The sequence below is a fragment of the Salvelinus alpinus genome, chromosome 9, assembly GCF_045679555.1.
Source record: "Salvelinus alpinus chromosome 9, SLU_Salpinus.1, whole genome shotgun sequence".
NCBI classification, from domain to species: domain Eukaryota; kingdom Metazoa; phylum Chordata; class Actinopteri; order Salmoniformes; family Salmonidae; genus Salvelinus; species Salvelinus alpinus.
Window position 1 is genome coordinate 5,970,528 of NC_092094.1, and position 13,739 is coordinate 5,984,266.

General features: G+C 43.3%; 1 protein-coding gene and 1 non-coding gene across 6 annotated transcripts; one reads left to right on the plus strand and one right to left on the minus strand.

Moving 5' to 3' along the window:
• Positions 1 to 4,115: 4,115 nt before the first annotated feature.
• On the minus strand, positions 4,116 to 4,306 carry LOC139531210 (U2 spliceosomal RNA). Its single transcript, XR_011666308.1, has one exon. It is a non-coding gene; the product is annotated as a U2 spliceosomal RNA (small nuclear RNA).
• Positions 4,307 to 9,804: 5,498 nt separating this feature from the next.
• LOC139584206 (putative nuclease HARBI1) lies at positions 9,805 to 13,534 on the plus strand. 5 transcript variants are annotated; one of them, XR_011676732.1, is made up of 8 exons: positions 9,805 to 10,819; positions 10,910 to 10,971; positions 11,054 to 11,140; positions 11,228 to 11,512; positions 11,592 to 11,627; positions 11,726 to 12,280; positions 12,562 to 12,673; positions 12,768 to 13,534. XR_011676732.1 is itself a non-coding variant. In XM_071415779.1 (7 exons), exons 1-5 carry the CDS (start codon positions 10,717 to 10,719, stop codon positions 11,503 to 11,505), a joined length of 462 nt encoding a protein of 153 aa, XP_071271880.1. In that variant the 5' UTR covers positions 9,805 to 10,716; the 3' UTR covers positions 11,506 to 12,280; positions 12,562 to 12,673; positions 12,768 to 13,534. The 5 variants fall into 5 exon arrangements, 2 of the variants coding, with proteins under 2 accessions (XP_071271880.1, XP_071271879.1); XR_011676734.1 differs by having other exon boundaries at positions 9,805 to 10,555; positions 10,643 to 10,819; positions 11,228 to 12,280; XM_071415779.1 differs by having other exon boundaries at positions 11,228 to 11,269; positions 11,338 to 12,280.
• Positions 13,535 to 13,739: the final 205 nt, after the last annotated feature.

Here is a 13,739-nt window from a genome sequence, read left to right on the forward strand (position 1 = left end):
CTCCTCTCAAAAATTTTAGAAAAAGCTGTTGCGCAGCAACTCACTGCCTTCCTGAAGACAAACAATGTATACGAAATGCTTCAGTCTGGTTTTAGACCCCATCATAGCACTGAGACTGCACTTGTGAAGGTGGTAAATGACCTTTTAATGGCGTCAGACCGAGGCTCTGCATCTGTCCTCGTGCTACTAGACCTTAGTGCTGCCTTTGACACCATCGATCACCACATTCTTTTGGAGAGACTGGAAACCCAAATTGGTCTACACGGACAAGTTCTGGCCTGGTTTAGATCATACCTGTCGGAAAGACATCAGTTTGTCTCTGTGAATGGTTTGTCCTCTGACAAATCAACTGTACATTTGGGTGTTCCACAAGGTTCTGTTTTAGGACCACTATTGTTTTCACTATATATTTTACCTCTTGGGGATGTTATTCGAAAACATAATGTTAACTTTCACTGCTATGCGGATGACACACAGCTGTACATTTCAATGAAACATGGTGAAGCCCCAAAATTGCCCTCGCTAGAAGCCTGTGTTTCAGACATAAGGAAGTGGATGGCTGCAAACTTTCTACTTTTAAACTCGGACAAAACAGAGATGCTTGTTCTAGGTCCCAAGAAACAAAGAGATCTTCTGTTAAATCTGACAATTAATCTTGATGGTTGTAAAGTCGTCTCAAATAAAACTGTGAAGGACCTCGGCGTTACTCTTGACCCTGATCTCTCTTTTGACGAACATATCAAGACTGTTTCAAGGACAGCTTTTTTCCATCTACGTAACATTGCAAAAATCAGAAATGTTCTGTCCAAAAATGATGCAGAAAAATTAATCCATGCATTTGTTACTTCTAGGTTAGACTACTGCAATGCTCTACTTTCCGGCTACCCGGATAAAGCACTAAATAAACTTCAGTTAGTGCTAAATACGGCTGCTAGAATCCTGACTAGAACCAAGAAATTTGATCATATTACTCCAGTGCTAGCTTCCCTACACTGGCTTCCTGTTAAGGCAAGGGCTGATTTCAAGGTTTTACTGTTAACCTATAAAGCGTTACATGGGCTTGCTCCTACCTATCTTTCCGAGTTGGTCCTGCCGTACATACCTATATGTACGCTACGGTCACAAGACGCAGGCCTCCTAATTGTCCCTAGAATTTCTAAGCAAACAGCGGGAGGCTGTTCTCCTATAGATCTCCATTTTTATGGAACGGTCTGCCTACCCATGTGAGAGACGCAGACTCGGTCTCAACCTTTAATTCTTTACTGAAGACTTATCTCTTCAGTAGGTCATATGATTGAGTGTAGTCTGGCCCAGGAGTGTGAAGGTGAACGGAAAGGCTCTGGAGCAACGAACCGCCCTTGCTGTCTCTGCCTGGCCGGTTCCCCTCTCTCCACTGGGATTCTCTGCCTCTAACCCTATTACAGGGGCTGAGTCACTGGCTTACTGGTGCTCTTTCATGCCGTCCCTGGGAGGGGTGCGTCACTTGAGTGGGTTGAGTTACTGACGTGATCTTCCTGTCTGGGTTGGCGCCCCCCCCTTGGTTTGTGCTGTGGTGGAGATCTTTGTGGGCTATACTCGGCCTTGTCTCAGGATTGTAAGTTGGTGGTTGAAGAATCCCTCTAGTGGTGTGGGGGCTGTGCTTTGGCAAAGTGGGTGGGGTTATATCCTTCCTGTTTGGCCCTGTCCGGGGGTTTCTTCTGATGGGGCCACAGTGTCTCCTGACCCCTCCTGTCTCAGCCTCCAGTATTTATGCTGCAGTAGTTTATGTGTCGGGGGGCTAGGGTCAGTTGGTTATACCTGGAGTACTTCTCCTATCTTATCCAGTGTCCTGTGTGAATTTAAGTATGCTCTCTCTAATTCTCTCGTTCTCTCTTTCTTTCTCTCTCTCGGAGAACCTGAGCCCTAGGACCATACGTCACGGCAAACCGGGCATGATGACTCCTTGCTGTCCCCAGTCCGCCTGGCCTTGCTGCTATTCCAGTTTCAACTGTTCTGCCTGCGGTTATGGAACCCCTACCTGTCCCAGACCTGCTGTTTTCAACTCTTAATGATCGGCTATGAAAAGCCAACTGACATTTATTCCTGATTATTATTTGACCATGCTTGTCATTTATGAACATTTTGAAAATCTTGGCTCTCTCTAATTCTCTTCTTCTCTCTTTCTTTCTCTCTCTCGGAGGACCTGAGCCCTAGGACCATACGTCAGGACTACCGGGCATGATAACTCCTTGCTGTCCCCAGTCCACCTGGCCTTGCTGCTATTCCAGTTTCAGCTGTTCTGCCTGCGGTTATGGAACCGCCACCTGTCCCAGACCTGCTATTTTCAACTCTTAATGATCGGCTATGAAAAGCCAACTGAAAATTATTCATGATTATTATTTGACCATGCTTGTCACTTATGAACATTTTGAACATCTTGGCATAGTTCTGTTATAATCTCCACCCGGCACAGCCAGAAGAGGACTGGCCACCCCTCATAGCCTGGTTCCTCTCTAGGTTTCTTCCTAGGTTTTGGCCTTTCTAGGGAGTTTTTCCTAGCCACCGTGCTTCTACACCTGCATTGCTTGCTGTTTGGGGTTTTAGGCTGGGTTTCTGTACAGCACTTCGAGATATTAGCTGATGTACGAAGGGCCATATAAAATAAACTTGATTTGATTTGATTTAGCAGGAGCAGCAGTACAGTACCATGCCTCTAGCTGTTCATTATGTATCTACTGAACTGGCCAAATTCCACAGAACATATTAGCAGGAAACCCCAGACCAGTTTTGTGCTAACCTTCCACTTTGTGTACTCTGTGAGGAGGATCTCAATTTGTTTTGTCCCTCGGCTACTTGTGTCCTCCGTCCTTGCCTGCTTTTGAAAAATGTCAAAGGTAACGGAGGAGCGGAGTGCAAGGAGAGGAAACGTGGAAACAAATGCGCTTGTATGAAATGAGAATCTCCTTCTGTCATATGTTTGGCTTATGACACTGAGAACAAGGAGTGGAATATTAGCACAAACTGACTGGTAATCCATGCTAAGAATAAACACTACTTCTGGTTCTCCTGGCAGAGTTCTATACTGAGTACTGGGTTTGGGAGATGATACTGGGTGCTGGACTGTCCCCCAGACAGGAGTGAATAGAAGCCAGCCCAGATCTTCACGTCAGCCTCTGGCCCTGAACATCTCCTGGGAGTGGTGGGACAAAAAAAACACAACTTTTCATATTTAAAGCAAGAAAAACGAACAAAAAACCTAGTGGTTAGAGCTTTGGACTAGTAACTAAAGGTTGCAAGATCGAATCCTCAAGCTGACAAGGTAAAACAGTTGTTCTGCCCCTCAACCCACTGTTCCTAGGTGGGTGGGTCATTGTAAATAAGAATTTGTTCTTAACTGACTTGCCTAGTTAAATAACATTTTTTAAAAGTGGTTCAACGTTCAAATGTATTTTATTGACCACATAGAACAGCTTGTACAAGGCGACGGTCGGTGGAAGTCTGGCGCCACCAAGTGGACAATTATTTCAGTTCCCTTGTGGCAGCAGTGCTTCCAGAGATAGTTTATAAAAATGGCCCGCCGGGACCTTGGGTGTTGTGGGGGACCCTTCGCCTGGGGTCGAGGCTCCATTTCTTCTGTATCACCCCAGGGCATCCGTGGCTACCATGGCCACTGCCTGGAGGGTGGTCTCTACTCGTTTCGCTACCAGCAGGTTGCGGGAGGACCACAGTGCGTCCTTCAGACACGTAAGGGTGGGCCAGAGCTTGGTGGAGGCCTTCGGCCCACCCCATAACAGCACGAGCTGGGGCGTTAGGTCTTCCCCTGCTGGCAGACATGAGATCAGGGCCGGTTTTCTTCCACAGGTCCCTGGCGGGTCTCCCAGAGAACATATATTTTCTTTTGGAAAAGTTTTATTGTTGCATTTCCTTTGAAAACAGCTCACATATATTTTTGTACATAATTCTATACACATAAAAACGGCATTAAAGCATCAAAAACTATTTGAATTTGTTTTGATTAAATGGGTGACTGAGCACTATCTAGTGACATAGACTTTCTTAATTAAACCCAATATCCATCATGATTCTAATAAAAGAACCGTCCGGTTACCTTCGTCTGCTTTTTTCTTTACAACGGCAGGGGGTGCACCGTTCCTGGAGGTACTGCAATACCAGGTCGATGCGTGGAGTGGACGGAGCAAGCCCCTATTCCATCTCCCTATTCCAAAAATCAATTTAATATATGGTCCCCAGATAGGGGACGTATCAGATATTAAACTGATAAGAACAGATACTACACTTGATCTTAGCCAAAAGGCCGAGAAGCGATACCGCAATGCTTTCGGGAGGAAGGTGCCGTTCTCAGACACGTCAAATCCGGAAACGCTTACAGCAAAATGAGCTCTGTAAACATTACATCAAATATCAAAGATGATGATGCTGTTAAAAAATGGTGGCATAGATCGGGATTTGATCAACGTCGGGAAAAGACACTTTTCACTGATACAAAGTAACACATTGGTAGGATACAAAGTCACGCGGTCATCCGCCCTCCAATCGGAAACTAGACAAATCCTTATTGAGTTAAAACCAGATTTACAGCTAAATTGGAATAATAATCGATCAAATACGGGTGGGCGAAACAATTTGCAGATAATAATATTGACATAACATTTGATCTTTTATAAAAAATATCTCGGGAAGCGTTGATGCCACAAGGGAACTAAAATAATTGTCCACCTGGTGGCGCCAGACTTCCACCGACCGTCGCCTTGTGCAAGCTGTTCTATGTTGTCAATAAAATACACTTGAATGTTGAACCACTTGACTTCAATACATACATCAACGCAAAAATAGCCTATGTATTTTTTAAATCTGTCTATAGAGCCTTGTATGATAAGGCCATTGTGAGGATGCCTTTATAAAGTTTCCCTCCTAAATTACTAGAGGCCAAACTTCAACGATGTCCATGGCACTGGACTGCAGTGAGAGCTAGACCGACAGCGTGGCCTACGGAGTGGTCCCGGCCTGTGGTCCTGGCTGCCTAAATGTGTGCTCAGCACAATACATTTTTGCAAACATGACACTGTTGAGGCATACTTTTACAATTAGGCTTACTCAGTAACTACAACAAACTTCATTCATATCATGAACATAAAATGCTATTTACACACAAAATACTGTATATTGATGAATTAAAACTACACTGGTTTGATTCATTCTGAAAGTTAGGTTTAGGCTACTACATGATACTCACATTTTCACTATACCCATCATGAGGTTGCTACAACCTAGCCTATGAATGAAAGTTTACAACGTAGTTGCACAGGTTGAGAGACTTTTGAGTAATCAAGGTGACAGACATTGACACATTCAATACCACCTTGTTCAATCTTGCCTGCATCTAGCTGATCTAGAGTGTAATCATTAGTCCAACATTTGCAAATGAGAGTTTCCATTGGACAAATTCAGATATGTTTAACCCCGCTTGGTTCCGTTTGCTTTCGTTTTAATAAACAGTTTTCAACCGAATTGGCAGAATGAATACACCCCTGATCACTTTCAAAACTGTCACATAAACAGCACGATCCCTTTGATCGTTGGATAATTCCTTCTGGCATTTACGCTAATTCCTTCTGGCATTTCGCTTGTGGACTTCAGTGCACAACACATCAGCTGTCTGTGACCAGGCGAAAAAAAACTTTCCAAGCCAAAACTTCATATCATAACCACTAACTGCTACACACAGCCTACAATAGAGTACCACAGTATGAGTCATAATACCCATAACACCTAGCGGTCAAACAAGGAAATGGTTCCAAGAAATGGTTCCAAGTATTTCGGCAAGGTAATTTTCTTGCCTGCCGAAATTCTCCCCCCACTTCTAATTTACTTCATTTTGTGGCTAGAGTCAAATACTTTCTGTGGCACATATCAGAATCAAATACTCTCTGTGGCACATATCAGAATCAAATACTCTCTGTGGCACATATCAGAATCAAATACTTTCTGTGGCACATATCAGAGTCAAATACTCTCTGTGGCACATATCAGAGTCAAATACTTTCTGTGGCACATATCAGAATCAAATACTTTCTGTGGCACATATCAGAATCAACTACTTTCTGTGGCACATATCAGAATCAAATACTTTCTGTGGCACATATCAGAATCAAATACTTTCTGTGGCACATATCAGAATCAAATACTCTCTGTGGCACATATCAGAGTCAAATACTTTCTGTGGCACATATCAGAGTCAAATACTCTCTGTGGCACATATCAGAGTCAAATACTTTCTGTGGCACATATCAGAATCAAATACTTTCTGTGGCACATATCAGAATCAAATACTCTCTGTGGCACATATCAGAATCAAATACTCTCTGTGGCACATATCAGAGTCAAATACTCTCTGTGGCACATATCAGAATCAAATACTTGCTGTGGCACATATCAGAGTCAACTACTTTCTGTGGCACATATCAGAATCAAATACTTTCTGTGGCACATATCAGAGTCAAATACTCTCTGTGGCACATATCAGAGTCAAATACTTTCTGTGGCACATATCAGAATCAAATACTCTCTGTGGCACATATCAGAGTCAAATACTCTCTGTGGCACATATCAGAGTCAAATACTCTCTGTGGCACATATCAGAGTCAAATACTCTATGTGGCACATATCAGAATCAAATACTCTCTGTGGCACATATCAGAGTCAAATACTTTCTTTAGAACAAACCTCACGTCAGGATAGGCAACCGAAATGAATAATTAATGTATGTGTGTTATATTAAACGTAGAGGAGGGAGTAAAATGTAGGCAAGATATAAACATTTCAGAACAACTACTAGTCAAATAAGACATGAGAGAGATGACGAATTTCGGGCAAAGAGATTTATTTATAGACTAATACACTTGAAACAAATAGCCAAACCCGAAAACTGCATACATATATTGACTATGACAGCTGATATGAATGGTGAGTTAATCATCACATCAACGTTTATTCGTCACGTGCACCGGATACAGGGTGTAAATGGTACAGTGGAATGTTTACTTGCATCCTCTCCTAAACAAAAATATCCACAAATAGCTAAGTAATAAAGTTGTTTAAAAATAAAATAGTTATGATTGGAAATATATACACAATAACAATATACAGTATGAACTCTGAAATGTGTGTAAGTCATGTACTGATAACTTTACCTGTATGAGTGACAGTCCATGTTATCTGATGTATTTGTCTGAAGTCATTATTCAATAGGCTTTCTTTTTTTTTTACACTAGAATCTGTCAATCTCTATTTAAATATTTCTGTAAAGCCAATACTGAAAGACATTTCAATTTGCGTGATGTTTTGTCGTCTCTACCTTCTTGTCCTTTGTGCTGTTGTCTGTGCCCAATGTTTGCACCATGTTTTGTCCTGCTACCATGTTGTGCTGCTACCATGTTTTGTGCCTCTACCATGTTGTGCTGCTACCATGTTTTGTGCCTCTACCATGTTGTGCTGCTACCATGTTGTGCTGCTGCCATGTTGTGTTGTCATGTGTTTCTGCCATGTTGTGTTGTCATGTGTTTCTACCATGTTGTGCTGCTACCATGTTGTGTTGTCATGAGTTTCTGCCATGTGTTGTCATGTGTTTCTGCCATGCTATGTTGTTGTTTTAGTAGGTCTCTCTTTATGTAGTGTTGTCTCTCTTGTCGTGATGTGTGTTTTGTCCTATATTTTTATTTATCCCAGCACCCGTCTCCGCAGGAGGCCTTTTAACCTTTTGGTAGGCCGTCATTGTAAATAACAATTTGTTCTTAACTGTCTTGCCAAGTTAAATTTACATTTAAGTCATTTAGCAGACGCTCTTATCCAGAGCGACTTACAAATTGGTGCATTCACCTTATGATATCCAGTGGAACAAATAAAGAGGAACTGGAAGAGGTCTATTCCAGAGGCTCATCGACTTTTTATCGTGTAGCAAGAGTTACTCCTTCGCTAACGGCCATACTAGCCTGAATACGCCCGACCTCGGCTGCTAAGCAGGGTTGGACTTGGTTAGTACTTGGCTGGCTGACTGCCTGGGAATACCAGGTTCTGTACATTTCAACACGGTGTGTTCTTTCCTTGTTTGATCATCCGGCGAGCCACTGGCTTGTAATTTAGAACATTCATATTGTAATGAAACAGGCAGGGAGCGGGTCTCGAACCCTCGACCTTCTAGCCCGAAGTCCGGCGCGCTATCGGCTGTGACGCAAAAGCAGAGTCGATTTCCGCGCTTATAAACCCAAGGTCGTTACAGTATTCTGTCAGATCCAGTTAGTTAGAGGTGGTGTGGCTGAAAACCTCTGCCATTATAATGCTTTATTCACGCTCCCTGTTTTAACGTGCCAGCATGGGGGAGTGGGACCTAGGAGTTAGTCTGGCGAACACAAAGTCAGTTTTGTTGTTGTTGAGAGAACCAATCAATGTGTCGGCTCCATTTCTGAGCAAATGCTGCCTTTTTACAAAAAGGCTTCCTGTCCAGACCAGTGTGTCACAGCTCTAACCACGAAAATAACATGTCTTAAAACACGGAAGGCAGTCGGGAGGAAGCAAGATCAGGTGGGACCATTCTAGCCAATAAGAGGGCACGTGTGTGAACAATAGGCACAACTCTGCATATAAACAGTTTTTTTCCCTAAAAGTGGCCGTGATGTCACATGTCCTACCTTTATATATCAGTACATGTAACAGTATAACTTTACGTCCGTCCCCTCGCCCCGACCCGGGCGCGAACCAGGGACCCTCTGCACACATCAACAACTGACACCCACGAAGCATCGTTACCCATCGCTCCACTAGCCATTTCACATCCGTTACATACACTCAGAAAAACCTAAGCATGAGTGGGACTGGATGAACATTTTGGTTTTTGCCCTAGAACCAAACAAACCACAGCTGATTCAAATGATCAAAGCTTGATGATGAATTGATCATTTTAAGTCAGATGTGTAGCGCGAGGACAAACAACCTGTTCACCCCTTGGGATCCCCAGGACCCAGTTTGGAAAAAGGCCGCTATTGGACAGACTTTAAAACACGGCCCGCTATTGGACAGACACTTCAAAACACGGCCTGCTATTGGACAGACTTTAAAACACGGCCCGCTATTGGACACATTTCAAAACGCGGCCTGCTATAGGACACACTTTAAAACACGGCCTGCTATTGGACAGACACTTCAAAACGTGGCCTGCTATAGGACAGACACTTCAAAACACGGCCTGCTATTGGACACACTTTAAAACGCGGCCTGCTATAGGACAGACACTTCAAAACCCGGCCTGCTATAGGACAGACACTTCAAAACACGGCCTGCTATAGGACACACTTCAAAACACGGCCTGCTATTGGACAGACACTTCAAAACACAGCCTGCTATTGGACAGACTTCAAAACACGGCCTGCTATAGGACAAACACTTCAAAACACGACCTGCTGTTTCTGAATGTACCCTAACCCTAACTGAGCTCCAAAAGCCCAGGCCACCTTGGAGAATTTAAACTATGAATGAAACACAGAACACGTATTGGAATTGTTTAGTAAACCAGATGAAGAAATAATTTAAAGGTTAGAGTAGACCTATGTTCAGAGATTAATTCCCACAATCTATGTTACAAGCCATTCAAAATGTGTTTCATGTGATGTCAAAATGGTGAGAGGTCGGTATGCTTTTAACCCCTTGAATACCTTACAATCATAGCAATCCAGAAACATCCGGGTAGGGCAACAAGTACGCATTCTTTTTCCTCATGTATTTGTTTTCTTCAAATGGTGACACTAGTCCAGGGGCCTGTTGCACAAAAGTAGAATTAAGACATCCGGGATAAATGACTCAGCTGAGCTCAATGAAGCCAAAACATGTGCGTCCAGGCTTAATTGGTTGCACAAAGACCAAGCCAGGATGAGCAGACACGGATTCATTAAGCCAGGTGAAACCAATCCTGGATAGGTGCGCGCTCACGGCTCACTCAAATAGACCCCGCCACAGATCACAGATTAACTGATTTACCATGGCAACTAGAGCCGCGTACTTTTCACCGTCGGAAGCACAAATCCTCATGGAGGCATACGAGGAGGTAAAAGATATAATTAAGAAGAAAGGCAACACCGCCACAGTGATAAAGCAAAGAGAAAAAGCGTGGCAAAGTATTGCAGACCGCCTGAATGCGTAAGTAGTGCACAATTACACACTCACCGCTCCGCTGAAACATCACAATTACAATTCAAATATTTAATTCACATCTCCAAAAATGCAGTTGTACTGTAATTATGAAACGGTTAAATTTTTAATTGAAATGCACTGCAGATATGAGTGAAATTGTGTAAAGTAACTCCATCACACTGTATAAAGCTATGATACATTTTTTGATATTTTTACTGAAAACAAGACAAAAATACCAAGTAATTTTTTGCAGTGTGACTCCATTAAATGTGTGTGTGTGTGTGTGTGTGTGTGTGTGTGTGTAGATTAAACATGAACGGGCCAAAACGGACATGGCAGCAGGTCAAAATCAAATACAAGAACATTCTGCAGAATGGTATGGTCCCTGACTAATATTTAACAAAGCACAAGCATATATTGTACCCAGAAGGTGCCTGCTCACACATTGTCTGTACTGTTTTAGCAGTGAAAAAGAATACCCACAGACAAGGCACGGGTGGTGGGTCACCAAAGGCTGACCTTACCCCAGCAGAGGACATGGCCTTGGAGCTAAATAAAGGCAGGCCCGTCTTAGAGGGGATCCCTGGGGGGAAAGAGACGAGCATAGGTTCCTCCCAAGATGCCACCCGCTTCATTCAAGGTATGTCCTTCCATCTCTACATGGGATACAACCACATTCATATTGAATCAATTTGGACTGTCTGACTTTGGTTTACCTATTGCCTTGCAGTGTCTGGCAGCACTGTGTTCCTGTTAGAGCCACCAGCACAAGCACCAGACGATGCTGATCCAGTGAGTACTCCATCAAAGGCATACTGTAGGCCTGGCATGTCTTGTCTACTAGCTTCAATATGAATCCGATTAAATGTGATAGGGTGAAGGCCCCAGTGCAGCAGCAACAGCACATGATGGAGACGATGATGAGGAGGAGACCATCTCTCTGGATTCCAGAAGGCATGAGGTATCATGTTAAGACTGTGAAAGTACTATTTACTCTACAATGGTGAGGAGTCCTCATCAAAATCAAAAAATCTAATTTCTTTTACAGGACCCAGATGCTATACAGTGGGAAAACCAGCCTGGCAACATAGTGCGTATTAATAAAAGGACACCACATCCTGCCAAATTCCAGCTGCGCTAATTGTATTGTGTTCACAGAGCTCACAAGCTATCAGAAAGTTGTATGGCAACCACCTCCGGCACCAAATAGAACTGGCAGACATAGACATTCAGTACAAGAAGAAAAAGATGGAAAATCTTGCACTGGAGTCCGAAATAAAAAAGAGGACAATTAGGAAACTGGACCTTGAAATAAAAAAAACTTGAGAGGGAGGTGAGATATGCCTTCAATGTACACTGTATGCTAACTGTAACACAAATGTATTAATCATTATTTTTCTTTCCTCCCCCAGCTCCAAGAAGATGACACAGCTCAAAATAAAAATTAGGTATATTCTCGTAAAGTCAAGTGAGCCATGACATATGAGCTCTTATTGTGAGCACACAGGACGGTGGCATCTTTCTAAGGTTTTTTTTATTTTCCCAGCAATCAGTACAACCAAGTCATCGTTATAAGGCATCGCCCTCTTTTGCCCACCCCCCCAGCACCAGGTGTGGCCACTAGCCTATATGAAGGCCCAAAATTGTGTGTTCCTTTCTGCTCTGACAATGGCATGCCCATTCGTGCGAGATGTGGTGGATGAAGAAGCACTTGTGCTGAGGAGAGCCTTCAGGCGAGAAAGGGTCTTCAGGGACCGGTTGGACCCACTGGCCTTCCCTGATGACCATCTATATGAAAGATACAGGTTTTCTGCAGATGGCATCAGGTATCTATGCAGACTACTGGGTCCCAGGATTAAGCACCGCACTGCACGGAGCCATGCACTGAGTGTGGAGCAAATGGTTTGTGTGGCCTTGCGCTTTTTTGCTAGTGGAGCCTTCCTGTACTCAGTGGGGGATGCAGAACAGCTGAACAAGGCCACAATTTGCCGCACAATAAGGAGTGTGTGTCTGGCTATCAAAGCATTAGCAGATGTCTTCATCTCCTTCCCTGGCCACAGAAGACTCTGTGACATCAAAGAGGAGTTCTATAGGATTGCAGGTAAGAGGATCTACAAATTACAGGACAACTGTTAACACATAGTAGGATACTCATTACTTTGTGTGACAGGTTTCCCCAATGTCATTGGTGCAGTGGACTGCACACACATAAGGATAAAAGCCCCCTCAGGTGCCCATGAGGCCGATTTTGTGAATAGGAAATCCTTTCACAGCATTAATGTTCAGGTGAACATAACTTTTTGATATTGTCCATTGACGAACACTCTGCATTGCCAGTGATGTGCATTGATTGGTGTAATATTCCTCATCTTATGATTTCAGATGGTCTGCAATGCTGACTGTGTGATCAGCAATGTTGTGGCAAAATGGCCTGGCTCAGTCCATGACTCCAGAATCTTTCGGGCCTCTGAAATCTATCAGTGCCTATCACAAGGTAAGCCACACAACCCCTATTTATAACCATCATGGCTGTGTCAAGAATATCACTGTGTTTATGAGGTAGTAATGATGAGATTTTGTGTTGACAGGTGAATTCTCTGGTGTGTTGCTGGGAGACAGGGGGTATGGCTGCCAGCCTTTTCTCCTGACACCTTTCACAGACCCCCAGGAAGCACAGCAGGCCTACAACCATGCCCATGCCAGGGCCAGAGTTGAAATGACCTTTGGCCTCCTGAAGGCACGCTTTCACTGCCTTCACAAATTAAGGGTCAGCCCTGTTAGGGCATGTGATATTACTGTGGCTTGTGCTGTCCTCCACAATGTGGCCTGCCTGAGGAAGGAGAGGGCCCCCAGAGTGCCACCAGCCATGGACTGGGACAATCCGGCAATCTTCCCTGATGACGACAGTGGTCGGCTGCTGAGGGACCAATATGTGTTGAATTATTTTAGTTAGTATGTGTGCTTTCAATTTTGGTTAAATATGTCCTGCGGTGGCAGAGGAATTTGGTTTTTTTTGGGTTCGTTTTTTGACGAATTTGGCCTCTTATGATGTTTGTGCGGTATACTGTGTGTAATACAAGGCTGCAGGGAGGCTACTGCATCCATTCATTTGTCTGTTCAGTTGATGTGTATGGATTTGTCCTGCATTTATTTTAGTGTGCAGACATGCAGGGTGTGTTATATACAGACCTTTGAATGTGTATGTATCATTTTGTATAATATGCTTGGATTCTGTGCTTTCCATCTTGTAGAGTCACTGTGACTTCAGTTTCGAAAGGAGCTGATGGTTTACCTGCTTTGTTTTGTCCTTATTCAATAAAGGAACATAATGTTACACATTGTGTTTTTATATTCATATGGAATGTGTATTTGTTTATATGACAGAGTACTAGGGCCACACTGAAGAAAAAGGATGAAGTCATAAATTTATGAGGCTGGTTCTTTCTGCAGAAAAGCTACATATTGTTTTTACAGTTTTGATACTTATGACAATGTGATACTTAATATTCTGGCACATCAGCATGTCTTTGTTTATGAAACCATACTGAAGTACAATTTCA

Coding starts and splice junctions, on each gene's coding strand:
- LOC139584206 (XM_071415778.1), top strand. CDS start 12,212: ATGTCTTCATCTCCTTCCCTGGCCACAGAAGACTCTGTGACATCAAAG. Junction 12,281..12,561: donor GGAGTTCTATAGGATTGCAG/GTAAGAGGATCT, acceptor TTATGATTTCAG/ATGGTCTGCAATGCTGACTG. Junction 12,674..12,767: donor CTATCAGTGCCTATCACAAG/GTAAGCCACACA, acceptor TTGTGTTGACAG/GTGAATTCTCTGGTGTGTTG.